At 30.5% G+C, this 27,177-nt stretch overlaps 4 protein-coding genes across 5 annotated transcripts in view; 2 read left to right on the top strand and 2 right to left on the bottom strand.

Moving 5' to 3' along the window:
- LOC107018078 (WD40 repeat-containing protein HOS15-like) overlaps positions 1-5,803 on the top strand; it is a 12,284-nt gene extending 6,481 nt beyond the window's left edge. The window contains exons 8-14 of the mRNA XM_015218446.2: positions 1,649-1,807; positions 1,906-2,027; positions 2,939-3,013; positions 3,676-3,729; positions 3,830-3,903; positions 4,803-4,877; positions 5,240-5,803. Of these exons, the coding sequence (XP_015073932.1) occupies positions 1,649-1,807; positions 1,906-2,027; positions 2,939-3,013; positions 3,676-3,729; positions 3,830-3,903; positions 4,803-4,877; positions 5,240-5,459 (779 nt within the window). The 3' untranslated portion in view covers positions 5,460-5,803. The remainder of the gene's footprint in view (positions 1-1,648; positions 1,808-1,905; positions 2,028-2,938; positions 3,014-3,675; positions 3,730-3,829; positions 3,904-4,802; positions 4,878-5,239) is intronic.
- Positions 5,804-7,270: 1,467 nt separating this feature from the next.
- Positions 7,271-9,683, bottom strand: LOC107016082 (putative cyclin-A3-1). Its single transcript, XM_015216560.2, has 4 exons — positions 9,069-9,683; positions 8,420-8,652; positions 7,851-8,322; positions 7,271-7,756 (listed from the first exon to the last, which is right to left on the bottom strand). Exons 1-4 carry the CDS (start codon positions 9,405-9,407, stop codon positions 7,685-7,687), a joined length of 1,116 nt encoding a protein of 371 aa, XP_015072046.1. The 5' UTR covers positions 9,408-9,683; the 3' UTR covers positions 7,271-7,684.
- Positions 9,684-16,068: 6,385 nt separating this feature from the next.
- Positions 16,069-19,467, bottom strand: LOC107017405 (agamous-like MADS-box protein AGL104). 2 transcript variants are annotated; one of them, XM_015217643.2, is made up of 10 exons: positions 19,283-19,467; positions 18,543-18,596; positions 18,339-18,354; positions 18,190-18,251; positions 17,971-18,063; positions 17,778-17,877; positions 17,372-17,428; positions 17,095-17,252; positions 16,428-16,612; positions 16,069-16,326 (listed from the first exon to the last, which is right to left on the bottom strand). In XM_015217643.2, exons 1-10 carry the CDS (start codon positions 19,465-19,467, stop codon positions 16,232-16,234), a joined length of 1,005 nt encoding a protein of 334 aa, XP_015073129.1. In that variant the 3' UTR covers positions 16,069-16,231. The 2 variants fall into 2 exon arrangements, with proteins under 2 accessions (XP_015073129.1, XP_015073130.1); XM_015217644.2 differs by having other exon boundaries at positions 17,971-18,060.
- A 6,796-nt stretch (positions 19,468-26,263) lies between these two features.
- Positions 26,264-27,177, top strand: part of LOC107018399 (cytochrome P450 81F3-like) — a 4,464-nt gene continuing 3,550 nt past the window's right edge. The window contains exon 1 of the mRNA XM_015218869.2: positions 26,264-26,882. Within this exon, the coding sequence (XP_015074355.1) occupies positions 26,308-26,882 (575 nt within the window). The 5' untranslated portion in view covers positions 26,264-26,307. The remainder of the gene's footprint in view (positions 26,883-27,177) is intronic.

The raw sequence follows: 27,177 nt of genomic DNA, 5'->3' as shown, positions 1-27,177 counted from the left end.
TATATATTAGCTGCAGAAGCTCCCTAACTTTTGCTATTCAGTAAAGGGTAGCATGCCCATTAGTTTTCAGCCTTGAGAGGTCTTGAACCACTTTCAAGACCAAAAAGATGATCAATTTCAGGAGGTTTCTGCAAGCTGGCGGAAGTATAGTTGTAAAAGTATACAAGTTATAGGCGAATGTATAGTTGTCAAAGTATACTAGCTATAGACGAAAGTATAGAAAGTTTACTAGCTATAGACGAAAGTATAGTTGTAAAAGTACAATAGCTATAGATGAAAGTATAGTTGTAAAAGTATACTAGCTATAGTATCTAGGCCCCTGGATTTGCTTCAATGGCAAAGATAGTATAGCACGAGATGTGTTGTAGGCGCACTTCAGTGGTCGAATCCTATTGGTTGTGAAGTCTGATGTACAAGAGGAGAAACTAGATGGCGAACCTAATATCCACCATATTTCGGAACTGATATCAGAAGATTTCATGGTTATAACAGAAAAAAATCTAACTTATGCTACTTATTATCGGACGGTAGCTCCCTGTTCACATTAGGTTTAACTGAGAGATATATGAATGTTTTAGACTGAAAAGAAAACTCATCAGGAGGTTCCCGGAGACCAATTTATTTAAAGGTATGGTCTAATGGTCAATGAGGTGGAATAAAAACCATGGGAGAACAAGGTTTAAATCTCACTAGAGGCAAATACAGTAGGTAGTTTTTTCTGTTTGTTTTAGCCTGGTGAGTAATTGTGCTGGTGGGAGGTAGCAATTGTCCAACGTAATTATCGAGGCGCGCATAAGCTGACCTGGACATCACCTTATTTTTACTTGGTCAATATGTCACTGGCTAATAGCAATGCTCCTGTCATGCCAAGTCATTTGGGCAACTGATGGTAAGCTCTTCATTGGCCTCTTTGAGGATTAATTTGATAGCCTCCTACAAGACCTAAAAGTGACAGATATATGGGTATTATGGAGTTCCTCACTTTGATCAGTTGGTCAAGATTGGTAACAACAGATCTCCCTGTCTCAACATCTTTGAGCACCATGCATTCCCCTCTCCACCCCCAGTACACTCGAAGAAAATGAAGAAACAAAACAAGTCCTGGTAGAACACTAACCAAAGAGTGTTTTTAATTATGACTGTGATATGTTTATAAGTATACTTTCTGCATTGGTACTGGGAGCCAAAGGCTATCTTGTGTAGCAAGTATAGCAGAGTGCTCAAGATAAATAGTTCTTATGATCCTTACTGGTGTTCACAAAATGAGCTAATCCTCTCATAAAGGATCCTGCTGGCTGCAACGATTGCAACACCTAAGTTTTTGCCAGCCTGATAAAAAACACAATTATAGAAATGGCATCTTCTTAAGCAACCTGAGATTTCATTATATCACTTCAGTTTCCCCATTAATCACTTACTTCCCTTTCTATAATTGGAAATATTGCCTCGTTATCGACTCTTCTTAGTCATGGTTTTGTCAATTTCAGAATATGTTAACAGTTATCAAACTGTTCTTCTTTTGTCCAAACGTTTGAACTTCTGTTGAAGTCTTTCCTTGTTTATTGTGCGGAGCGCCTGTCTTTGTCATATGGCACCAAATATCTACTGTTGATTTCATGATTGATCTTACAAATCACTTTATATCCAGGGGAACTGGTAAATACACTAATCAAACATAAAGGGCCAATCTTCTCTTTGAAGTGGAATAAGAAAGGTGATTATCTTCTTAGTGGTAGTGTAGACAAAACCGCAATTGTATGGGATGTAAAGTCAGGTGAATGGAAGCAGCAATTTGAATTTCATTCAGGTGCTTTTCCTTGTTCTTTTTTACTGTTGAACTTTTCCAATATGATACAGTTTGGTTTCTCTTTCTTGTCTAACCATTTATATATAATTGTTTTCCAGCTCCAACTCTTGATGTTGATTGGCGAAACAACAATTCCTTTGCGACTTGCTCCACTGATAACATGATTTATGTTTGTAAAGTTGGAGAGAGTCGGCCTCTCAAAGCTTTCTCGGGACATCAGGTGGCGTTCCCTATTCTTTTTTGATCGGAAAAGTTGTTCCATACTCCCTCCGTTCACTTGTACTCATACATTTGGGCTTGGCACACTCATTACGAAAACAATGACATGGCTATTTTATCACACTACCCATATTAATTGATGTTTAGTATTAGGTCTTGAAAAATGATTTGGAGAATAAGTAATGAATGCTAAGGGTAAAACATGGAAAATAATTGTCTCTTTTGGTGTGTTAAAAGTGGATATCTATTTTTGGAATAGTGGACAAGTAGAAGTGAACAGTGTGTGTATTTGGTTACTGATGCCAATATATATTTTATTGGAGCTGGTGTGCTGTGCACCTTTGTGAGGGAAATCAGGAGGATGAGGAGCTCAAAAAAGATCAACTCTCTTGAGCTCTGTGCTCATCACGTCATACAATGCTCTCATAACGTTTCAGACAAAAGCTTAATTGTGAAAGTTATCCTAAAATATGTTTACCTCTATTGCCTTGGTTGAGTTACCTGATTATTAAGACACAGACTGTATTTATTCTATCGCTATATGCCGTGTTGCTCATGATGTTTTAACTTGTAGTTACACATATGGTTTAACAAGGGTGATAGGCTAAGTAAACTTATGACCCCTTCCTCTGGCCATCTGAAAAATGGTTGGGCTGTCAGAAGATTTCTCAAGCAAATGCATAATCATGCAACTGTGCACAAGAATATCTCCAACAATCATTTCCTTACCTTTTACTTGGAATTTCATCTTATGAGTTGTGGTTCTAATATTTTGTGTTCTAGAATACATACTATTTTGCGAGTTTTAAGTCCTATTCAAATGCTAACTTTAACATGCTAGATTGTCGGAATGCAATTTTCAAGCACTCTCTTTTGTGAGTGTTGTTAAAAGTTCCCATCTTGTTATTGCAGAGTGAAGTCAATGCAATCAAGTGGGACCCCTCAGGCTCCTTGTTGGCGTCATGCTCTGATGACACCACAGCTAAGGTAATTGCTTCTCATAAAATTAATAGCTGGAGAATGTTCCTCCACATGTTCCAGAAAATTGCTGACTAGGCCACTAGGGCATTCCTATTACCTACTCTGCACTAATTGCACTCATATAGTTATCTAAATTCAGAATTCAGTTATCACAGATTAGCTGGTACAAATGTGTCACATAAGTTTTTTTCTGATAATTTTGCTCATATCATCTTTTGTTTCTTTTAATGATAAATTTGTTTTCTGATAATCAATATGCCCTCTCTTAACCTCGTAGAGAAACCATGTCTCAATCCCATGCTTGTGTGGACTTGTTTCGTTTCACGGTGCAATAATTTTCTCTCAAGCTAGGGATTCTCTACATCTCACACCAGTTCCTTGCTGTCGTACACCTTTAGCATTTCATGAAAAAAAGAAGTTTATCATCACAAAACATAAATAAATAAAAATTGCATTTCGATCGGGATTCCTGAATGCTAAATTAATAATCCCCAAGCACATTCCAGAATGTCAGTTCCTTTATATAAAATATTTTTTAGAAGAAGAGATTGCATGGAAGGTGATTCACATTTTCACTGAGATAGGATTTCCAATTTATTGATCGTATGAATCACTGTTGATTGATGTTTTGTAAAATTGGTGGTGGATGACTCTTATCCCCTGTGCAGATATGGAGTGTGAAACAAGATACCTGCTTGCATGATTTCAGAGAGCATGCCAAGGTGCAGCATATAAGTTTATATATACATATACTAACTTCTCTTTTGTTTGATTCGTGTAATCGGATGACACACCATTTAATTACGTTGTTCAATTTTCTAGGAGATCTATACCATCAGATGGAGTCCATGTGGCCCTGGTACAAGCAACCCAAATCAACAGTTGTTGCTGGCAAGGTAATTATGTTAACCCTTAGGGATTTCTCAGTTATCAAAGCCCTATTGCCACAGATGATTCTTTGCATGAGCTACTGTTTCTACCATAATTGTCTGTCACTTGGTAACCTCAAGGCTCTCCTTCCTATCATATCTCGTCCTATGATTGTATTATAGTTAGTGGGTTAAGGGATGACCGCTCTCTATGTTGCGTAGTTTTTGCTTTCCTCCGTGTATTAAGTTGTCCTTGCTAATCCGTTGCTGTTCTACTTTTACCACTTGAAGCTTGTTTTCTTCTCAGTGATTCATGGTGAAGATGGCAAGTTAACTATTCAAACTATTTAACCAATTAACCCCCTCTTATCTTCGAGATAGCCTTTCAAATTGAGTTCAATTCTACTCTTATTTTTCTACACCTTAAAAGGTAGTTATTTAGTATTGGAATGAAATGGACTAGAACCCATTTGGATGAATGATTTAGATGGCCGAACTCAACTACTAGATTGGGACTGAAGCATACATGGTCAATTTACTTTTAACTTTTATTTCTCTCTCTTTTAAAGCATGGGGGAAGATAGCTTCCTATTAACTCCTCATTACACTTCTTCTATTTCATAGAGTGACAATATCTCCAGAAATATATGATGTGCACATTAGGAGACTCTGTTATTGGCCCCTACTCTTGCCTTCTTAATGCTGTCCCTGCAATTTTTTTCAATATGTCCTTATTTAGCTATCTGCATGTAACATTGTCTATTAAGTAGCTTAGGTTTGTCCGATTTTGCTTCATGTTCTACATCCCTTCACACTCTTGAGGAATAACCCGAGTATCAGACAATGAGTACTTTATTTTGTGGTTTCTTCACTCTTATATTTCTTGCGCCTGTTTTTTTCATCCAAACTTTTAATTTCTTGTGCAGTGCTTCTTTTGACTCCACAGTGAAGCTTTGGGATGTTGAAATTGGCCGTCTGGTCCACAGCTTGAATGGTCATAGGTAATGGATGTAACTTTCTTGTTGCTTATTACGTTTTCCATGAAAAATGCTGTGAGGTGATCACACAATATAGAAGAAGTCATTAGTGCTTAACAAAAATAGTTGTGTCAATTATATTACTGGTGGGACAAAAAAAATCCTAATGTGGTGATTGTTTTCGTTTTGCTTGGTTGAACTAATGATTTCTTTTGGTTATTTTTATTACTGGTTTACTATTATTTACTTGTAGGAGAGTGCCTTAAGGATAGCATGGAAAAGCTAGACAGTTTCTCTTGTCTCCGTCTTTAAATATTTCTGTTATTCTTGTTATTTGACTGGATTTCTGTTAGTACTCATTGGGGTCTCATCTATTTTAAACCCAGGGATCCTGTTTACTCTGTCGCGTTTAGCCCAAACAGTGAGTACTTGGCTACTGGGTCATTGGATAGATGCTTGAATATATGGTCTGTGAAAGACGCCAAGATCATAAAAACTTACAGTGGAAATGGTGGAATCTTTGAAGTGTGCTGGAACAAAGAAGGCAGCAAGGTCGCAGCTTGTTTTGCAGACAATGTGGTGTGTGTCTTTGATGTTCGGATGTAGGGTTGCAGAACAAACATGAAAAAAGACCGTGTTGAACAAACATGCAATGGTAACAAGCAACGCGTGAATGGTGGCAAAAGTGTGTTTGGTTGACGCATGTAGAATTGTAGAACAGTTGATATTGAACAAATCAGTATTTGTACCGTGTTGTAGATATGCAGATAGGATCATGGTACTGACCTAGGTTTAGGTTTTGGTACAGCTGAAGCTGTAAATTACAGCCATTGTACTGTGTTGAAAGTGAGGAAGCTGTAGCCACAGTGACTCGCCTTTGCAACTATATTTGTTGCCCAAAATGTTGATATCAAGTTACATTAATTTATTTCTCGCCAGTTTCAGGTTAATGTTCTTCTACTGTCAACACCGTGGGAGACTCGAGCGGGTTCGCCACCCTCTACTGCAAACCCAATAGTTTTAGGCGTCTATGTTGGCCTAGGGATCACTGATTAGTCGAATGAGCCCATCTATTTAGTCCTATCATCTCGTCTTTTTGTAAAACCTTTACTTTACAATAGATAGGTTGATAAAGAAGATGTCCAAACCATCTCAAGTGATCTTCTTGCATTTATCCATAATGTGGGTTGCTTTTCTTAGGGCAAATGTGATCATTTCTAATACACCTATACTTGAAAATACTCAATTTAAAAAAATACTACATACTTTATACTTATTTAGAAAATACCTAATAGCTATGTTGAGGCTTGAAAGTATATAATAGCATAATATAACTATTCATATTCTTTTCACCATTGACGTCAATCAGCTCTACTCATGATTTTATTACCGTATGCTACTAATATACAATTTACTGCAACAGGATAATATAACAATATATATAATCCTAGAGGGTATTCTAACAAACCTTTCTAATTATCTCATTTTAGTAACTTTGATTCAAATTAAGAGTTTGTATTAAGAAATTCATTAAATATGTACAAACTGTTAATATAGAACTTACTTAGGATCGAAATTTTGATCCCGTAAACTTTAAATAATTAAATTAACTAAATATCGATGGAAAAGTAATTATTCTTTTCGTACATAGATATTTGTGTAAAATTTCTTCATAAAAAAACACGAAGGTACGTACCTTTTTTACATGTGGAATGAAATGACTAGAGCTTCACAAATCACAAGTCACAACATCCAAAATAAAGGATAACAAGAGTAGGAAATAAAGGCTGTAAATGTCTCAAATTTCAAATTCAAAAGGGTACAATATTTGAAACATAAAGATACTCCCAAAAAATATAATTAAAAGTTGGATCTTTCACGAAGATCACGAGAATTCTGAAATTTGACTTATTACTACCTCTATCAAAATAAGAAGAAAAAAAAGTCAGATTCTAATTTCAAAAATATTTTACTAAATTAACTTTATTAATAATATTTTAGTACTATAAATTTGACTAATACTAAAATTTTATATCATTATTTCATACTTCTTTAGTCGAATATTAAAGTAAATTGTTGGATATGGCATGCTCCTTAAGAACATAATTATGATATAACTTAAAAAGACTATTTTTCATTATTGCTCTTTTGATTATTTCCAAATTATCGTGTTGAGAAAATGAAAGTCGTTAAGATCTCATTGAATGAAAGAAAAAAAAGTTTCAAACAATTTTCTTAAAAACTTTGACAATTCACTTATTTTGAATTATTAAAAAATCTCAATAATTTGCTTCATATGAACTAAAGAGAATACTAAGGTTAATATCATAAAAAATAATTACACTATCTTATATCATCATTGGATACTCACATATTTTCCCACTCTTCTATAAGAAAAATAACAAACCAGAAAAGTATACAACTAAATACTTCTGAATTCAACAAAATGTATTCTTTAATTCTGAAGCTATTTTGGCTTTTTACATAAAATGATTGGAATCTCTATCAAATACTACCAAACATCATCTCTAGAATACTAGACTAGTAAAATGGAACCAATAACTTCACAATCTATTCAGTGGTTCTAAAGCCAAAACATCTACCAATTTCTGACTGTTCTACAAAAATTTGCCAAATTTTATCTTATTACCAACTAGTAAATTCTTGCATAGGACTGCAAAAATCACTAAAACAAAGTAATGTCTGTCCTCCGCGCCTTTAAAACACCGTTGGCCAGCCATTCAAGTTGAGCAAAACCAAGAACACAGTCCATTCGTTCTGGGAACCGTTGGTACTCTCTAAGCTATATGTCCAAGCAGAAGCATAATTTATTACTGTCTTGTATCTTCAAAGAATGAAGCTGGTATTTCCACGAGGGAGGTCAACGTTGACACGCATTTGAACTGTAACAAGTAAATGACAAGTGAAGTTAAATAGCTGAATGAATCAAGAATCAACAACAAAATCACTAATGATCAACTTTAACATTAATTATACCTTATGCTGCTTGTATTTGTCCCTCACAGCAACTAAAGAACCACCCCGTCTACTTAATTGCAAGTCGTGTAGGATAAGAACACATTCTTTCAAGTCTGATGCTTTATATCCTGAGTATCGTTGAAGAGCTGCACTCCATGGATGTGCATTTGGTTGTAGTGTAAACCTCGAAAGGAATACAACAGAAGCAGCCACCAACGAAGGTAAGAATTTCACACAGCAATAATCTAGTAAGCCCAACTCTGATAGGTAATAGCCCAAGAACTCCAGCTGCAGATTGGGGGTTTTATATTCTTCTTGAGCAATACCGGTAAATCTTCTGAGAAATGTTTTCACAGTGGGATTCCCCATCTCAAACTGGAGCGAGTTTAGCACATCAGCTTCCATCTTCACCACCTCTTCCTTCGTATATGTATTGTCCGTAATGTAACAAAAATCTTCAACATGGGGTGGACTAATCTCCTCATACTTCCTGTAAATCATCAGAATCAGAATACACTCATTAGCAAAACCATATACATACCCAAATTTCTCGGAGATTCAATTCAATGTCAAGCTAAGATACTCACGCAGCAATGAGCATCGATGAAACACCTAAAAGCTGAAGTTTTTGCCTGGTGATAACGTTCGTGGATAAGAACCGGTCAAGGTAGGAAACAGTAAGGTATAATGTGTCTGAAAGTAGCTTGTATTCCTCTGAAACTTCCACCAGCCAATCAACCAATATCCCCCTCATTGTTGCACTCACATCCTTTTGAACTTTCTCTAAGTAATCAGGCAAAGGTCTCCTCTTTTCGTCAATCTGAACACGAAAATCAACAGATTTGTCAAACCTCAAGCAGCTAACACCATTATAATAGACCTTAAACTCAGATCCAACAATTCATAACAGTAAACACAATTGAATTTCCAGTATCCTAACTTCAATTTATAAATATCCAATCGCAAAATAAGTCAACTAAAACATACCCAACGTAATCACAGAAGAATGCATGAGAAACAAAAATCAAGTTCAACATATAAATAACCATAGCAACAACTACAACATTTAAATCTCAAATTAGCCATCTAGGCTGTGTAAATCCTCATTATCAATTTCACTTTATTTGAACTTCAAATACTGTTCGATGAAAATTCAAGTACCCAACGAACTAAACTACTAAGATTCTCCGATTCAAATAGTATATACAATGTAACAATTTAAAAGAATAAACGAACCTCCATTTTACGAAGGTAATCATATATATCAGAAACATAAGCTGTACACATCTGAGGGTCATCAACATCATCATCATCAACAACAACAACACTCACTTCCTTCTCCTCATCAACAGTTTTACTAGCCACAACCCTTTTCACCTTCTTCTTAGATTTGGGTTTCTGAATTTTACCCTCCAAACCCTTAATCTGTTTCACACCCACAATAGAAAAATTCTGAATCTCACCCAAAACAACCCTCTTCTTACTCGCCCTTCGTTGTTCTTGTGGAGCCATACCCTCTGCTGCCCTTTTCTTTGCTAAACGCGTAACTCTACCACAATTTTCTGAATCCGCCATTAATGCACCTCTCCTTCTTCCTCGCACTTTCTCTTTCAGTTACAAGAAGAGGAAGAGCAAAGAATTTCGAGATTCAAGGAAAATGAGAGTTTTATATATGTATATATATAGCGCCAGATGAATTATTTCGAAAAATTTAGAGTGAGCGGGTGTTTTTTTGAAGTTATTTTGGGAAAATGAGATTTGGAGGGTGATGACAAAAGTTAAAACAAAGAACCACAAGGTTCTTTATTTGGTTAATTACAGAGTTTGTTTCAGATTTTAGGGGCCAAACTGTTTTGAATTTCGAAGTTGCTAAAATTTGCCTAAAGTTTCATTTTTTTCCCTCCCTCCCACCCGCTCTCGACTTAGTATATTTTCCCGGACTTGGTTTCGAGTTGTCTTTGTCAGGAAATGTTTTATCTTTAATATATAATTTTTTCGCGCCAACTTAAATTTAGTCGGATTTCAACATGGATATCGAATATATACATCTGTCTTATCATATAATAAATGATGTAAATTTATCCATTTTATTATCAGATTAAATTTAGAAAATCTTGAAATTGATCTGTGTTTCGTGGTTTTAGTGTACCTCACTTTTTTTAGCTATCCATATCCGAATCAACTAAAGAAATTTCTTGTTTTATTCAGATTCGACTCAAACTCATTTTATGACTGAGTAAAAGTGATTGAATTATTTTGGGTTTAGAGAAGGTAAAAAAATGAATTAGATAATGTTTTAAAACAAACGTGATAGTTTTTAAATTAAAAAATAAATTGTGAAATTTTTTAAATTAGTAAATATATATTTGTTACAAAAATGGTATATATGCATTATTTTTTTAACGAAGATATTTTTTTTGGTTAAAATAGGATATTTTTAACGAAGGTATATTCATTCTAAATCACAAAATTAAAAAAAGATTTATTTTCCTCTTTTCCCTTTAATCTTTAGTTTATAAAATAATGTGAGTTTGGTTCCTTCATAGTAGATGTTTTGATTAGTATTATCTCTTTATAACAATTATTCTTCGTACTTAGTAACCGAGCAAGCATTTTTATCAAGTAAACTCAAAATAAATAAATGATGCAAAAATATAAAAATATTCAATATTTCTTATATATTCATAAAGTCAAGTATAATTTTGATATATTTTTTTAAAAAATAGACTATTTAGTCCAACAAAGAGTGCTTGGACTAACCTCCTTTGGTACCCTAGCTTTACTAATGTGTCTAACAATATTTCATATAAATCTAGACAAAAAAATTGCAAGGCTAATTTTTCATATTACGCCAAATTGTATATTTTTTCTATAACATTTTGTTGTTGCAATCAAAAATAATTTAGATAAACCAAGATCATTATAAAAAGATGTGATAGTATATTAAATATATATATATATATATATATAAATATTTGAATTGTTTTTAGAACTATATTATATTAATTGTGATAAATTTCTAAATATTCACAAGCAAAATATAATACATTTAATAATTTTGATCAATTTCTTAATATTCAAGAGCAAAGAGATAAGAAGAAATGCATATTTCAATTAATATAAAATAAATATTGTATAGAAAAAGTTAGTTGTTCAATACTCTCATTCCTTTCACTTTTACTAGTCATATTTGGACTTGACACTCATTAAGAAAATAATAATTGACATAATTATTTCACCACAATATCCTATTAATTGATGTTTATTATTAGATCTTGAAAAATGACATGGAGAATAAATAATTAATGCTAACAATAAAACATGAAAAAAAAATTGTATTTTCTTAATATATTAAAAGTGACAAATTGGATAACGACAGTGAGTTTTCCGTTGTCATAAAAAGAAAATGAGAGTAAAAGTGATTATTACCCTTCGAAGTGACCAAGTGGTTTGAACATGAGACTTCTATATTAGAGATTGGAGGTCTCAAATTCAAAACTCCTGCAAGCAACAATAGAGATTTGCCTTTTACGTCAAGCTCATCGCACCGAACTTATAATGAAAACTACCTTTTCTAGAACTTTCACGGCCATGACACTGATTAGCGATAGTCCACAAAACAACTTCCAATTTAGGACCAAATATGAGGACTTAAACCTCTGTAATAGTAGCAGTAACAGGTTACATTATCACATTTGAGACAAATTTGTATCTTAGCTATCTCACTCGATAGAAAAAAAGAAAAAAAAAATAGTTCAACAATGCATAATTCTGGACAATGCATCATAATACATAAATAAATACTCAAACTCATACTGACATCAGCTAACAAAGTAAACACTTTAATTTTGTCTCAGCTGACAACTAATCACCATTTGCCATTTGGTGTTCGTGCAGCTAACAAAATTGACAACTAATCACCATTTGCCATTTGGTGTTCTTGCAGCTGACAAGGTAAACGCTTTAATTTTGTCTCAACTGATAATTAATCACTCCAACTCATCTTTGTTGTGTCCCACGAACACCAAATGGCAAATGGTGATGTAGCAAATAAATTTTGAAAGTGTCTAGATGATCATTTTTGTAAGTTAGAGTATTCGATAGAAATAAGTTAAGATGTATAAATATTAAATATGCATATTCAAAATTGAAGTGTCTTAATATAATCGGTCAAAGAAAAGGACACAAGAACATATAGCCTGATAAGTTGATGTGATCTTACTTTTCCACACAGCCTGGAACCAAGAAATTCATGATATCACAAAACTGAAATGCTACTTCATGAGATATTAACTATTAAGGAGTGATTTAGGAATTACGACCTGACGAGGAAATATTAGCTTAAGTTTCCTCAGCTTAGATGAATAGCTTGTGTGCTCATCAACTTTAAAATCAAAAGAATAATAATGATAATCTCCGAGTGTTAGCTCAGATAACTGGGGAACATTCTTAAAAAGGCACAAGCATAACAGGTCCAATGTATGTAAAAGACTGGCATCAACTTCTATTACACCATGATATTTCCATTATTTCAAACTTGGGAGTGAATCAATAACTCTCAAACTCTGTAAACATTAGAAAATTTTAATTTCTGATTTAGCTGATGAATAACAAAATTAAGACATCTTTACCTAAAATAAGCTTGACATTGGAGAAATACAATCTCTAATATTTATCATTTATCTTATAAATAAATAAATAAATAAAAATGGAATCTTTATCGAAACAAATGAAATACATTTTTTGTATCAAATTATCTTACATTACAAAGAGATTTGGTGTATAAGATGCTGTTTAATTATGTTGTTAATTACAAATATGACGGTATTTACAGAGTTAACTCATCAAACATGTATGTACAATCCCTGTTGTGATACATTTATCATTTCAGTTGAAACTTTGACGATTATTAGAGTTTTGATATCCGCTTCCAAATTATGTCGATATAATTTACCATTAGCGCAATAAATTACATTTAACACATCAACGCCACACTTATGCATACACTACTCTAGTTCTTATCGTCAAAAATTGTATTGAAAAATATGAAGATTATAGTAATTTAATTTAAAGTTTTAAAATATTTGACAAAATTATACTGTTGAAAACTGAAACAAAAACTTCAAAAGTTGAATGGGGAAATGTTGCGCCTCATTTTCTTTTGCAGAAGCGGAATTTAACATGTCACTTTTTTAAGATTCGTCTCTGAATATGATTGAGAAAATTATCTAAATACACATTTTATTTTAATATAATTTCTAAAATTTCTATCATTTAAAAAAAATTTAAGAATCTCTTCTAAGATACATCATTTTTCTCTTGCTGATACATTCATATCTCCCTCTTGGATACATTCCTCGATACATCACTCACCTACGTATCCAAATGTCTACTAATGTATCCACAAGTCAACCGATGTATCCGGATGTCCTATCCCCTCTCGGATACATCCCTCCTCTCTCGGATACATCTCTCACCTATATATGCGGAAGTGCGGTGATGTATTCGGAAGTCTAGTGATGTATCCGAAATTGGTAATTTTAAGGGGATTTTTTGTAATTTAAAAAAGTGTAAGAAAACAACGTAATTAACTCTTAACAATATGAATTTTATGTAAATTATATTTATCATTAATTACAGTTTGTAAAGCCCATTTGGAGAATCTCACTAGTTTAGGAACTAATTACTTAGGTACATCATAGTTTTTAATATTACGAAACTTATCAGATTTTGATGTGTCCAGATACATGTATCTGTGGATACATGAGATCAAAAGTAGGTGAAATTCTTTCTAGATTGTATCCAAGTGGATGCACATGTATATGAAATATATAACAAATTTAATCACACTAGATACATAAATATACATGCATATATCTAGTGTGTATCTAGCGTGATTTGCATGTATACGTGATACATGAGTATCACGCTTGTCTGCCTGCTAGTCTCGCTCGTCTCGCATCGTATTTTAGTGCATCAAGTAAAAAAAATAGATCTATCTAGGCGCATCTTCTCCAATATATGGTAGATAACTCTCAATTAATGGTAAAATACGTTATTGTGTGAAATTATAAACAAGAGAAAGTTGCTCGAATGATAAATATATCCCTTTTTTCCCAATCCTAAGATTGTGAATTCAAGTACCATCGATGAATGTATGTCTAATAAATAGTTAATAAATAGTTTTCTCTTATTCTTAAACAAACTTTATGCTACCTATCTTATTAATCCGAGTCCGAAACTCAAAGGGTACAAAATTTTTACAAAAATTCCAAAACGGTATATAAAAATTTATATTAACCAAAACGGTAAAATCGCTGCAGGGGCAGCGACTTACAAAGTAAAATCGCTGCAGGGGCAGCGACTTACAAATCGCTGCCCAAATAAAATAAATTTTGCAAAATCGCTGCCCTGGCAGCGATTCACATTATTTTTTATTTATATATTTTTTTTAAAAAAAATAAGCTATATCGCTGCCAGTGCAGCGATTTATAAAGATTTTTTTTAAAAAAAAAAAATCGCTGCCAGTGTAGCGATATATAAAAAAGAAAAAATTGATATAAATCGCTGCCCAGTGCAGCGATTTATAAAAAAAAAAATTTTTTTATTAAATCGCTGCACGAAGCTTTTTTAAAAATAATTTCTTTTTTAAATGTTAATACAGCGATTTTATATATAAAAAAAATTATAATATTTTTTAAAATTTAAATATATAACTTATAAGAAAATATACATATTTTAAAAAAATTAAAAATAAGTAAAGTAATAAATATATTTTCTTTCTAAAAAAAGATATTATATTGAATTTAAATTTAAATAATATTTGAATTCAAATAATTAATTTTTTTAAATAAAAAATTAAAGGCAGCAATTTTATTGAATTTTTTTTTTAAAACAAAATGAAAAATATATATATATATATAAATTAAAGATGATCACATGATGGATCACATGTGAATAGTAAAGATTTTGTTTTTGTTGTAAATAGTTGAATAGAGAAGTCACATGTAAATAGTATTAATATGTTTACAATGCTATAAATTGGACTCTTATCCTTCATATTCATATTTCATTCTACTTTCAATCTTCCAACAATCTTAGGTAAATAAAGTCATTTGAATATTATGGGAGAGTCTAGCCAAAATTTCAGTCATTTGAATTTTTTCTCATCGGATTCAACTAATAGGTAAATAAAGTAATGTTTTCTTATTTCTTAAAAACTATTTTTCTTATATGTAATATATTTATATTATTATTTTTATAGGTATGATCAAATTCAAAATGCAGTGAATTATTGTACACAAATTGTAAATAATAATGTTATGGGTGATGAACGAGTTGGTGAGTTGCACAATGATGAACCTTCCGAGCATGAATTAACAGACAGTGATGATATGNTTTAAATTCTATATATTATCTTTTTTTAGAAAGAAAATATATTTATTACTTTATTTATTTTTAATTTTTTTAAAATAATGTATATTTTCTTATAAGTTATATATTTAAATTTTAAAAAATATTATAATTTTTTTTATATATAAAATCGCTGTATTAACATTTAAAAAAAAAATTATTTAAAGAAAAAGCTTCGTGCAGCGATTTAATAAAAAAAAAATTTTGTTAAATAAATCGCTGCCAGTGCAGCGATTTATAAAAAAAAAAATTTTTGATATAAATCACTGCCCTAGCAGCGATTTATATCAAAATTTTTTTTTTTATATATATCGATGCACTGGCAGCGATTTAAAAAAAATCCTTTATAAATCGCTGCACTGGCAGCGATATAGCTTATTTTAAAAAAATATATATAAATAATAAATAATGTGAAATCGCTGCCAGGGCAGCGATTTGTAAGAAGAAAATTTTTGAAATCGCTGCTTGGGCAGCGATTTCATTTTTTTATTAAAAAAAATAAATTTTGCAAAATCGCTGCCTCAGCAGCGGTTTTACCATTTTGGTTAATATAAAATTTTATATACCGTTTTGAAATTTTTGTAAAAATTTTATACCCTTTGAGTTTCGGACTCTTATTAATCCCCATTTTTAGCTCATAAAATTTATTGGAAAAAAGTTCTCCACTCCTAAAATATGTCTATATTTTATTATCTCTGTAGTCAGTTGTAAAATTATACTAAATATATAACTGTTATCATAAAATCTCAATGACATTTGAATTAAGCTTCGCAGAATCGGCTTTTTGAAACCAATGCTTGAATATTACAACAAAATTAGCTTGTTCAATGTAACACTAAATTTATTGACTAGTTTCACTTAAATCACGATTTTTAGAACAACTTATATCGTAAAATGCTAATAAACTTTCTAGTCTAAGTATCTTGAAATATTATCGATATCAAAAGGGAACAAATTCTAAGTATAAAACAACAATAAAATGATCCTCATATGTGATCTTGGTTCACTGGAGTGAGTTGAGACAAGAAGAGTTCAAGAATTGCTCTTTCTCTAGGTTGTGACACTGGAAATGGATCATCCCCTATTATAATCGAAAAATAAGAATTAACGACAGATAAAATTTTGCAGCTAGTAACCAATCCACGGATTATGAAGAATGTATAAAGTAAAATATATTGATACCTGTTGTATATAACGGTGGCCACGGAGCGTTATTGACATCGATTATGCCATCGAACGATGATGGACGAGGCGGATTATTTTGATCAAATCGACTATTTGGACTCAAATGATCTGTTCCAGCAGGGACATTCACACCGTGAAGTTGATTTAAAGATGGTGGTAACATGTGTTGATCAGCTTCATCTCTGCACATAACGAATTTGTTATTCATTGGCTCGATTAATTCAAATTTAACGTTTCTCCATTCTCAGGGCTCGAACAGAGAACTCTGATTAAAAATGGAACCCGTTCACCACACCCTTTGGTGGTCATTAGCTATATACTTATTTTTTGCTTCTTTGAAGGTTAATTGATGTCCTTTTGTTCTTCTATTTTTAGACATAAATAAAAGGAATCTAAGAAAAATAAGTACTATGATTGTTTTAAATATAACAATACACATTTTTGAGCATCTTAGATGCTAAAACAAAGATTGTGAAAAATTTGAAGTATACATTATGATTCTCCCATTCATTTTTCACCGAACCAACTCACAGAAAAAATACATGACGAGGAAAAATAGAAACCTTACTAGTTTTTTCTTTTCCAATCGATTCAATCAAAAATAGTACTGAACATTTTTTAGTGGGAAACTAGTGATTTTTTAGCAGCGAGAGTCGAAAAGTACCTGAAGGGAAGAAGGCCATTGGAATCAAGAAAATTGAGAATTTGGACATGAGGATCTCTTTGTGAGTGTGGAACCCAATCCATAAATGAACTATTTGCAATTGCATCACTTGTTGCCACATTATTCACCATGTTCACATTTTGTCCTGAAAAATCCATCTAAAATTTACCCCACCCCCCACACAAACAAACAAAAAAAGAAAAATTATTAGGTGTCAATTGTGTCAAAATTATTTGCAATTGAACAATATCACCAAGTTATAATGAATGAAACTAACCTGTGGCTGTGTAGTGTTTTGTGTTTGTGGAGAGTGATAATTTTCCTCCAATACTTGCTGAGTTGATCATTACATCCAAATTAGAAGTGAGTTCAAATTAAATGACTTAGTAATATAATGTTCATTCAGAACAGATTTATAACGATCGTATCATATACTCCATCTGTTCAAAATTTATGTGATACTGTTTGATTCGATATAGAAAAAAAACTTGTGCAACTTATAGTAATAAAACAAACTTCAGACATTTGTGTAATTCTATATTATCCAATCAGAGTAAAATGAAAGTTATAAAGTCAAAATTATTTTTAAATATAAAAAAATGATTTTTTTTGTCGAGATATACTAAGAAGCAGAGTGTTTCACATAAATTGAGAGGGCAGGAGTAATTGACTCGATAACTTACTTTGCGAGCTTGAACTTGTTTTAGTGTCTCTTGGAGTATTTCTTCCCTATATTGTGCCTCACATACTGTGGTAATTTCACAAAAATCACCTTCATACATTCTGTAAAATAATAAATGATTTAATTTTACAATTAATTCTTTACATATCGCATTATCAGCTTATATAACTTAAAAAACATTATAAGATATTTACCTTAGTCGCCTTTCCATGTCTTCTACTTGAGTTTTGTATCTAATAATTTCTTGTTGAAATTCCTCTATGTGGGAATCAACACTTGATGGGCTACTTCACATATAATTAAGAACGAAAAATTATCATTTAAAAATTAGAAGCTAATTTTTTTTTAAAAAAATTGCATAATTTCATAGTAAACAAGTTAGAGATGTATATATATTAAAGGTTAATAAAAACCTTGGTGCTTGATAAGTTCGATCTGCTTCACATTTTAGCTTAGCAATAGCCCTTTGGAGATGCTGCAAAATTCATCCAAAAAAGAGAAATATTAATTAATTTAAATGAAAAAGAAAAAAACAAATAAATCAAAAGCCAACAATTTGTACCTCTTGGTTATGTAGCCTTTTGTAACAGAAAGCACGTACAAACAAGGATCAAAACAAACAAAGACAAAAATGCAAAAACACATCAATATGAGCTCAAGAAAAGAAAAAAAAATAAAATAAATTAATTTTCTGTGTGCGAAACTAGTAATTTACATAAATTTGAGAATCGAATAAATGAATTTCGAATATAATAAATAAAATTACCTTCCTCGATCATGCTCCGGAAGATTCACATAACGTGCCATAATATCTTCAATGCTGTTGAAAAAAAATTAAAACCCCAATTATTATAGAAAAATAAATAATTTTATCCTTTCCTTTTTAAATTCATCAAGGTTCGAAAGGAATAGAAAAAATAAAGGAGAGAATCACAAAATCAACGTTTAAGTAACCAATCAATTGAATTATTAAATTAATCCTTTCATGTTTTAAAATTGAAGTGAGAAATTCTACGAAATTCGACTCTCACTATTAACAAGACAAAAATCTAAATATTTCATCGAGCTATTAAAAATTTAAAAAAAATTAAGTAGAAGGAAATAATTTTTAAAAATAGCACCTTTCATTGGAGTAACTTTTAGCCTATGACTTAAATCAAAGTCATACATTAGGATTTTAAATTTATGACTTTTAATTTATTTTTATTATTTTAATTCAAAATAAATGTTTATAAGCATTTCTTAATTTTATTCAAACACTTCAAAGCTGTTTAAAAACTATTCTAACTTGAAAAACACTTAAAATAAGTTAATTCAAACAGACACTAGCTCAACCAGAATCCAGAAGGAGAGAATTACAAAATAAACCATTCAAATAACTAATTAGCTAAGTTATTAAGTCAATTTTTTCGATGAAATAGAAAAATTGATTAACTGAGCTAGTAAAAAGGATCGTAAAAAACTACTTATCAAAAATTAAAACGAAAAAAATATATTTAATATCACCTTTTATTTCCAGAGAAAGTACTAACTCTACCAGAAGGAGAGAACATGATGAGAGCAACATCAACATCACAAAGTACAGAAAGTTCATAAGCTTTCTTGATAAGACCATTTCTTCTTTTGGAGAAAGTGACTTGCCTATTTGTTGTATTCTCTATTTTCTTGATTTGAAGCTTTACTCTCCCCATCTCTCTATACCCCTTTTTTGATAATAATAATAATAATAATAAAGATGCTAAATATAGAATTATTTTTCTACTCCTAAGATATTTATTTCACTTATTTTGTGAAAGAAAAAAAAAATAGTACTAAAAGATATGGTGGGGGTTGGGGAAATTAAGTAAAGAAGGAGAAAGGTAGAAAGGAAGGAAAATGAACAACTGGATTTGGAGTCATTAGGCCATATGACGCCATAAAACTTTGGCCGCAGAAATACTGAGAGATGGATGACGATACCGTGCGCGATTCGGATTTAATTAGAGCTTAGACGTAAAATTAGGTTAAACCTAATTCATACACTTTTATTATTCTTTAACACTTCATTTTACGCTCATGCTTAGCATCTGGTGATAGTTTTGATTTTGGGAACCTTAACATCAAGTGAGAAGGGACCTGCTTTGAATTCTGATACCATGTTGAATTAGATCTTAGGCCTAACTCACATCTCAAAAACTAACTCAAAGAAAGGATGATTATCCAAGCCTTATAAGAATTTCACCTATCTCATTAACTATTGATGTTAGACTTTTGTCATTCTTCAACAGATATAAATATCAAATATCAAAAAAAAAAAAATAGATGGCGATCTAGTTTAATTTCTCGATGGGGGCCTCTTATATCAAAGAGCTTCACCAATATGTACTCTTTTGAAATTTTAAACAAATTATATTGAGGTATGTATTGTAAGAGATTTTGTATTTAAAACGATGACGAACAATTAAGTTGCACCTTGAAGTTATAAACTAGCCTCTTAGGAATAATGTTGCAGTATGAGTTTGATACATAGAAGATTAAATTATCGATTTAGTATATAGAGTTTTAGTTTATATACGAAAGGTTAAATTATTGATTTTTATAAGTATATAATTTTTTATTTGTAATTTAAGATGAAAATTGAACAAGTTATCAATATTATTATAACACAAAATTATATATAATTATTTTGATTGCAGAAATATTATAATTTACTTCTTATGATAGTATATTTTGTATGACTTGAATGGACTGACTAAGTTAATAACGATAAATTAAATTCTCTAAAGTGTTAAATGTGTTAAATATTTATATTTTTAATCTTGATAATATTTCTGCGATGATACAGTCTTTGATCAATGTATTTGTTATATTGTCTGATCATAAATTCATAATATCATCAGTGTACTTGTTATAATTATATTATCAAGTATGAAGATTATTTTAAAATGAACAAAAATAAATAAGACTAAGCAAATTTAGCATTTATAAAATGAGAAAAAAATACATCTTTTATCAGTAAGTCAAAATATATTTTAAAATAATAATTTTGTTTTACTTCTATTATACTGGACGGATATTTAATAGTAGATACACAAAAAGCTAAAAAATAATCCCAACATCATGAGCTTAGTGGAACATGTTAGGTTTATTACGTTTACTTATTGGATTAGAAATTAAATATGTGAGCATCTTAGATATAAAGCATGTGATTTTAGTTGTTGGAGAGATTGATGTATGTGAAAATTAATGAAATTCTAAAAAAATGTCGATTAGAAAGAAAATGTAATAGTATTATTGAATGATCAGATATATTCAGAAATTCACTTGATTTTATTTCAAAATTAATAATATCACATAATATTAAAAGTCGACTTCCCAACAGCTATATTCTTGGTCTAACTTTTTACATCAACACAAAGTCTTCAACGCAAGTCCGATAATATATATATATATGACGAAATTAAAAAAGTTATTGAATTTTCGAAAATTTTCGTAAAATTACCTAAACCGCCCCTCCTCGAGTCAATATATGTTACTAGTAGTAATTTTGAAGTTGGGGTAGGATGACATAAGTTGTGCATGTGATAGCAAAGGAAAAAGAGAACACGTAGAGGAAAAATAAAGGTCAATATGACGGAAGAAAGAATATACATTATATATCGAAAATTGAAAAATCACTCTTTTTATACTTTAGTTCAATAATATTCTAAATATTATGTAATATTTTGATCTAAATTGAGTTTAAAATATCTTTTAAAATTAAAATATAAATGAATAACATTTTTATTGAATCTAAATTCCCAATGAGTTTTGATAATACATAGGTGGATACCCCCCTCAAATGTTAGGCAAGACGTGTCCTATGTATCCTTGATTCCTCGACACCCATAAAACTCTGCCTCCCCACAGTTGCACTGCACGTGTGCTTTTCCCCTTATTTTCTGTTTGTAAAATAGTCGAAGAATCAAAGAATATGGTGTAACGAATTTTTATTTTATTAAGACAATATAAAATAAGTATAATAATAAAAGATATGGTATCGTGAATGAAAAGAGGGGAAGCAACTTTGTGATATATATATATATATATGATTCATGCATTAATTAATAAGTAAATTTATATTATTTAATTATTTATTACAGTTATAATATTATATATTAAATACATTTGCTGATTTTGAATTTGTATAATTAGTCATGTTTGTATAATTCACAACAAACAATTCTTCGTTTGATTTGAATATGTATAGGGTGATTTATATTTGTATATTCGAAGATTTCCTTTGTTTTTTCATTTTTGTTACCATATATATTTTATCTTTTTGTGTATAACTATTTAAGTTTGTATTCAAATTCGGGACAGTATAATTTATATAATGTAATTTTTGTAATATATTTTGTATCTATAATTGTTTAAACTTCATATGTTTGATTTGTAGCAATTCGTTATTTTGAATTTTATTATATTTGTATAATTTCATACTTTATATTACTCAATCATACAAAAATAAGTGAATTATACGAACGTATCCACAAATTATACAAACGAGATGCGAATTATACAAATTATTGGCCCTCTCGCTCGACTCACTTACTCTCACAATCTCACTTGTCATTTTATGCAGTTATCTAAGCAACATACATATATAAAATTTACCCCTCTCCCACTTTTCCCCCCTCTCTCTCGACTCTTTCCTCCTCTCCCAGTCTCGCTCGACACTCATCTTCTTATAACATGTAGCTATAATTCATAATTATCAAATTATATCTATAAAGTATAATTAGGTTATTTATGAGTGGCTATATGCAAAAATTGTACGATATTAAATTTGATCAGCTATTTATAGTGTCCGGTCTTTCGTTCTCCTTTGTGTTAATAGGTGGGCTTCTCCTTTAGTATTGGGCTTCCACTCTGCTATAGCCCAAAAACTTAAGCATGTCTTGGGAAACTTCTCATTAGGTAACAAGATCTCTGCTTCAACATAGATATTAGTATTACCAAAAAAAAAAAGAAGTAAATTATTTAGATAAATTATAGTTTGAAATTTTAAATATTATATGTCTTAGCAGATTTTGCTGTTTTCAGATACATGTATATCCGGATACATGAGGTCAAATTTAAGTGTAAGATATATTATATTCAACTGTATTCACAATGTATCTGTGATAATAACAAATCTCGTTCGCCTCTCGCCATGAATCTGGTAATCCGGACACATGCAAATTACTTCAAATAAATATAAAGACATGTATCTAGAGTGTAGTGTGATTTGCATGTATCTAAGATATATACGAATCTCACTCATCTCCTCTCACTATCGTTCGTCTCTCTTTATTTTTGTGCATTTGGTAGCAAAAATATATGAATTTTCGTGATTCTTAAAATGAAAGTTGCATGACTTTACTTCGTTCATTTTAATCTGTTTGTCTAATTTTAACTTGACATAAATATCAAAAAAATAAGAAACTTTTTGAATTATGAGGATAAATTACAAATATGTAAAATTTATTAAAATATCTTTTAATTTTATGAACTTTAACATATCATGTGAAACATTAAAATTAAAATATTGTTAAAATGAAAAAGATACATCTTTTAAAAAATAAACTAAAAGAAAATCAGAAAAACAAGTGGAAATGAAAAAGAATATAAGTAAACAGAACCGTTCACCATTATTTGCCCAACTTTAGTATCACTACTATAACTAGAGGACACTTAATTCCAAGATTTTTGACCTTAACTTAAGATTTTCTTAACAAACAAAAAATAAATAAAAGAAGACTTTAGATAGTTAGATTTGGTGAACAGTAACGAGCCCTCCCATTTTTCTTCTCATCCCTAATTTATCTTAAAGAAAAGTATAAAATACAGGACTTAAGCAAAAGTTATTAAATTTTCGATAAAATTAAATTAGGTTTAAGAATTTCGTGAGGAAGGTTCATTGAATATGATAGAACATACTTTCATAAATTTAATTTGATAATGTTCCAACATTATCAAATGAAAAAGAAATGATAGAAGCCAAAGAAAAAAAGGCAAGTGTGGAAGGAAAATTTGGGTCACTTTAACGCAAAGAGAAAATAAAATGATAAAGCGTGGAGATTAATCTATTGACTTTGAAATTTAAGCATCAATTGTTTTGCCAATTTCCATGTTTTTACAAAAAAGTAAATAATGTTAGCTTCCTAGTTCCTACCTAGGATTGAATCCAGAGTTTGAGATAACCGATATATTAAACGAGTTTAAAATTTAAATTTTATAAATTTATATAATTATTTTTTATATGTGTATATTTATACTGATTTTAGACTTTTAGTTGAGTCGACTAACTTTACATTATATGCGTCACTGCTTAGAGTTTTTTTTTATTTTACGTGGCAGACTTATTTGACGTTAGTGTGTGAACCTATGTATATTATGGTCTTATTTATTTATATTTTTTTATCGACAGCAAACAATTTATAAAGTAAAAAGAAATCCTCGTTTTTAATTTTTATCATCTATTTTAATATTAAATATTCCTCGATTTATTTGATTCACAATCTTTAACAGCTGATACATACTTTTCAGATTTAATTATATAACTACAATTTTTTAGAATGTTTATTATTATTATTATTATTATTGTTATTATGTGTGAAAAAATCCACTCAAATGGTGGAAGACTCCGCGCAATACAGTTTTTCCAAAAAGAAGAAGAAAGAAAAAGGAAACTTCCATTATTCAAGGGTTAGACTGTGACCATTTATTTGATAGTATTTTTTATTCAGTGTCCAGATCTTACATTAAAATTTCGATTAAATTTAAATCGCTTTGCAGGGGCCCATTTGAAGGTGACGTTCTCAACAAAATTTTCTTCATATTCAAAGATAAAATCCTAGGTAGAAAGATAATCAATTTTTAATTGACTAAAATAAATTGAACTAATAAATTAGCAGATTTATACTAGTGAGACATGCGATCCATGTTATGTCTCAAATTTCCTATTAAAACATATTTTGAGCCTCTTCATTAGAGCTCCTTTTTTTTTCTTTCAATGATTGATCAAACACATAATTTTAAAATTGGAGAAAAAAGATGGTTAACGTATGAACAACTCTGCTTGTCAATAACAAAATAAAGACCACAACATTAATTGTAATAATAATTATATTTGATCAACCTAAGGACGATTAGTTGACAACTTTTATTGCACACTAAAGTTTTCTTTGGGACGTTACTTTCACTCAATAGTGGAAGTATAGTGTATAATGTATATATATTATAGATAGAACAATAGGTATGGTGGCTAGTAATCGTATAAAATTATAAATTGTTAATCGTCTAGCGTAACACATAAAAAAAAATAAAAATAGATTACTCCATTGGTTTAATAGTTATTCAAAAACACTTGAACTAGATGAAATATATAAATATGACAGCTAACAGTAGTAAAGAAATGATGAAAATCTAAGGACTAGATTAATATGCCTAATAGGTTTCCTTAAAAATCAAGACTATTAATTGGTATCCCTACTTTACTTTATAGATAGACATCTTTTGGAATAAGTTTTTTAGTATAGAATCTATATATTTTATTGCTATTGCCTCTTATTTTGACAATAATATTGCTAAGAATTCGTAATATTTTCTCAAAACCTTTAATCAGATACTTTCTTTCTCATTTTATGTGTCACTATTTAATTTATTATTGGTATTAAAGATTAATCATTTTTAAAAAAAATTATGATTTTTAAAATAATTATTGGATACTCCCTCTGTTCCTATTTATTTTCCCACTTTAGAAGTGACACACATATTAAGACACCAATTATTATCATAGGTTATTTACAATTTTACCCTTAACTTAAAAGATTATGCATCTCCCCAAGTATAATAAATGTATTTCCTCGTTCCAAAAATCATGCATTATAACTTAGTAGTATTAGAAATTTTCTAGAATTAAATAAGGGCATATTAGGAAAAAAAATATTGTTCTTTCTTAATTTGCTAAAATGGATAAGGAAATATGGACAAGTAAATAAGGACAGAAGAAATATTTATTTGTTTTCTTGAGAAAAAAAATAAAAAATATCACTCAACTTTTATTTAATAATTAGTTTTACCCTTCATTATACCAATATAATGTTTTTTTTTTTTAAAAAGATAATTTTATATGATTTTGAATTTTCCATCTAATTGAGGGGTATAACAAATAACAATATGAATGACAAAATAGTACAATGAAAGGTATATAACTATTAAATGAAAGTTGAAGATTATTTTCGAGCCTTTTTTCTTATATTTTTTTTAAGCGAATTAATATAAAAAAAGAAAAAAATAACACCTAAAATAAAACGAAAAACTAATAAATAAGTTTTTCCTTTTTCGATATCACACTCAAAATCTAGAACCCAAAGAAAAGTCGAAGACAATAGTAAAAATATAACTGACCTCATTATCCACGCCATTGACTAATGTCCCCTCAAACACAAGTCTTCCATTTAAACCCCAACAATATAAATACTAAAAAGTGTAACAACTCAACCAACACATTCACTTTCCCATTTACAATGGATTACACACTTTCACCATTTTTGTATGCTGCTCCTCTTCTCTTAGCTTTCTACATTATCACCAAACATTTTTTACGCAAATTACATAATCATCCACCAGCTCCATTTCTAACTTTCCCAATTATAGGCCATCTTTATCTCTTCAAAAAACCTCTTCAACGTTCCTTAGCAAAAATCTCCGATCGATATGGCCCTGTTCTTCTCCTCCAATTCGGTTCCCGGAAAGTTCTTCTCGTTTCATCGCCGGCCGGAGCAGAAGAGTGTTTCACGAAGAACGATGTCGTTTTCGCTAATCGCCCTCATTTGATGGCCGGAAAACATCTAGGTTATAATTTTACTTCGTTGGCTTGGAGTTCTTATGGAGATCATTGGAGAAATCTACGGAGAATCACTTCCGTTGAGATGTTTTCAACTCATCGTCTTCAAATGCTTCACGGAATTCGTGTGGATGAAGTGAAATCTATGGTTAAGAGGATTAATTCCTCTGCTATGGCTGAAAAATCTGTGGATATGAAATCCATGTTTTTTGAGCTGATGTTGAATGTAATGATGAGGACGATTGCAGGAAAAAGGTGCAAATTAAGGGTGTGTTTGGTACGGAGGAAAACGTTTTCCATGGAAAATGTTTTCCTAGAAAATGTTTTCCTGAAAAACAAGTAGATTTTGGACTTATTTTCTCATGTTTGGTTGGTAACTAGAAAAATATTTTCCGAAAATGATTTTTAGTGTTTAATTTATGAATTAAAAATGTTTTTGAGAGACATCTTTTATTTTTACTAGAATAAAAATTAATTCATGAAATTAAAAATATTTTTTAAAAATAAAATTATTTTTTTTTGGGTAGGGTGGGGGTAGGGGATGGGGGCA

This window comes from Solanum pennellii, chromosome 4 (genome assembly GCF_001406875.1).
Source record: "Solanum pennellii chromosome 4, SPENNV200".
NCBI classification, from domain to species: domain Eukaryota; kingdom Viridiplantae; phylum Streptophyta; class Magnoliopsida; order Solanales; family Solanaceae; genus Solanum; species Solanum pennellii.
This window is presented reverse-complemented; position numbering and strand designations above follow the sequence as displayed.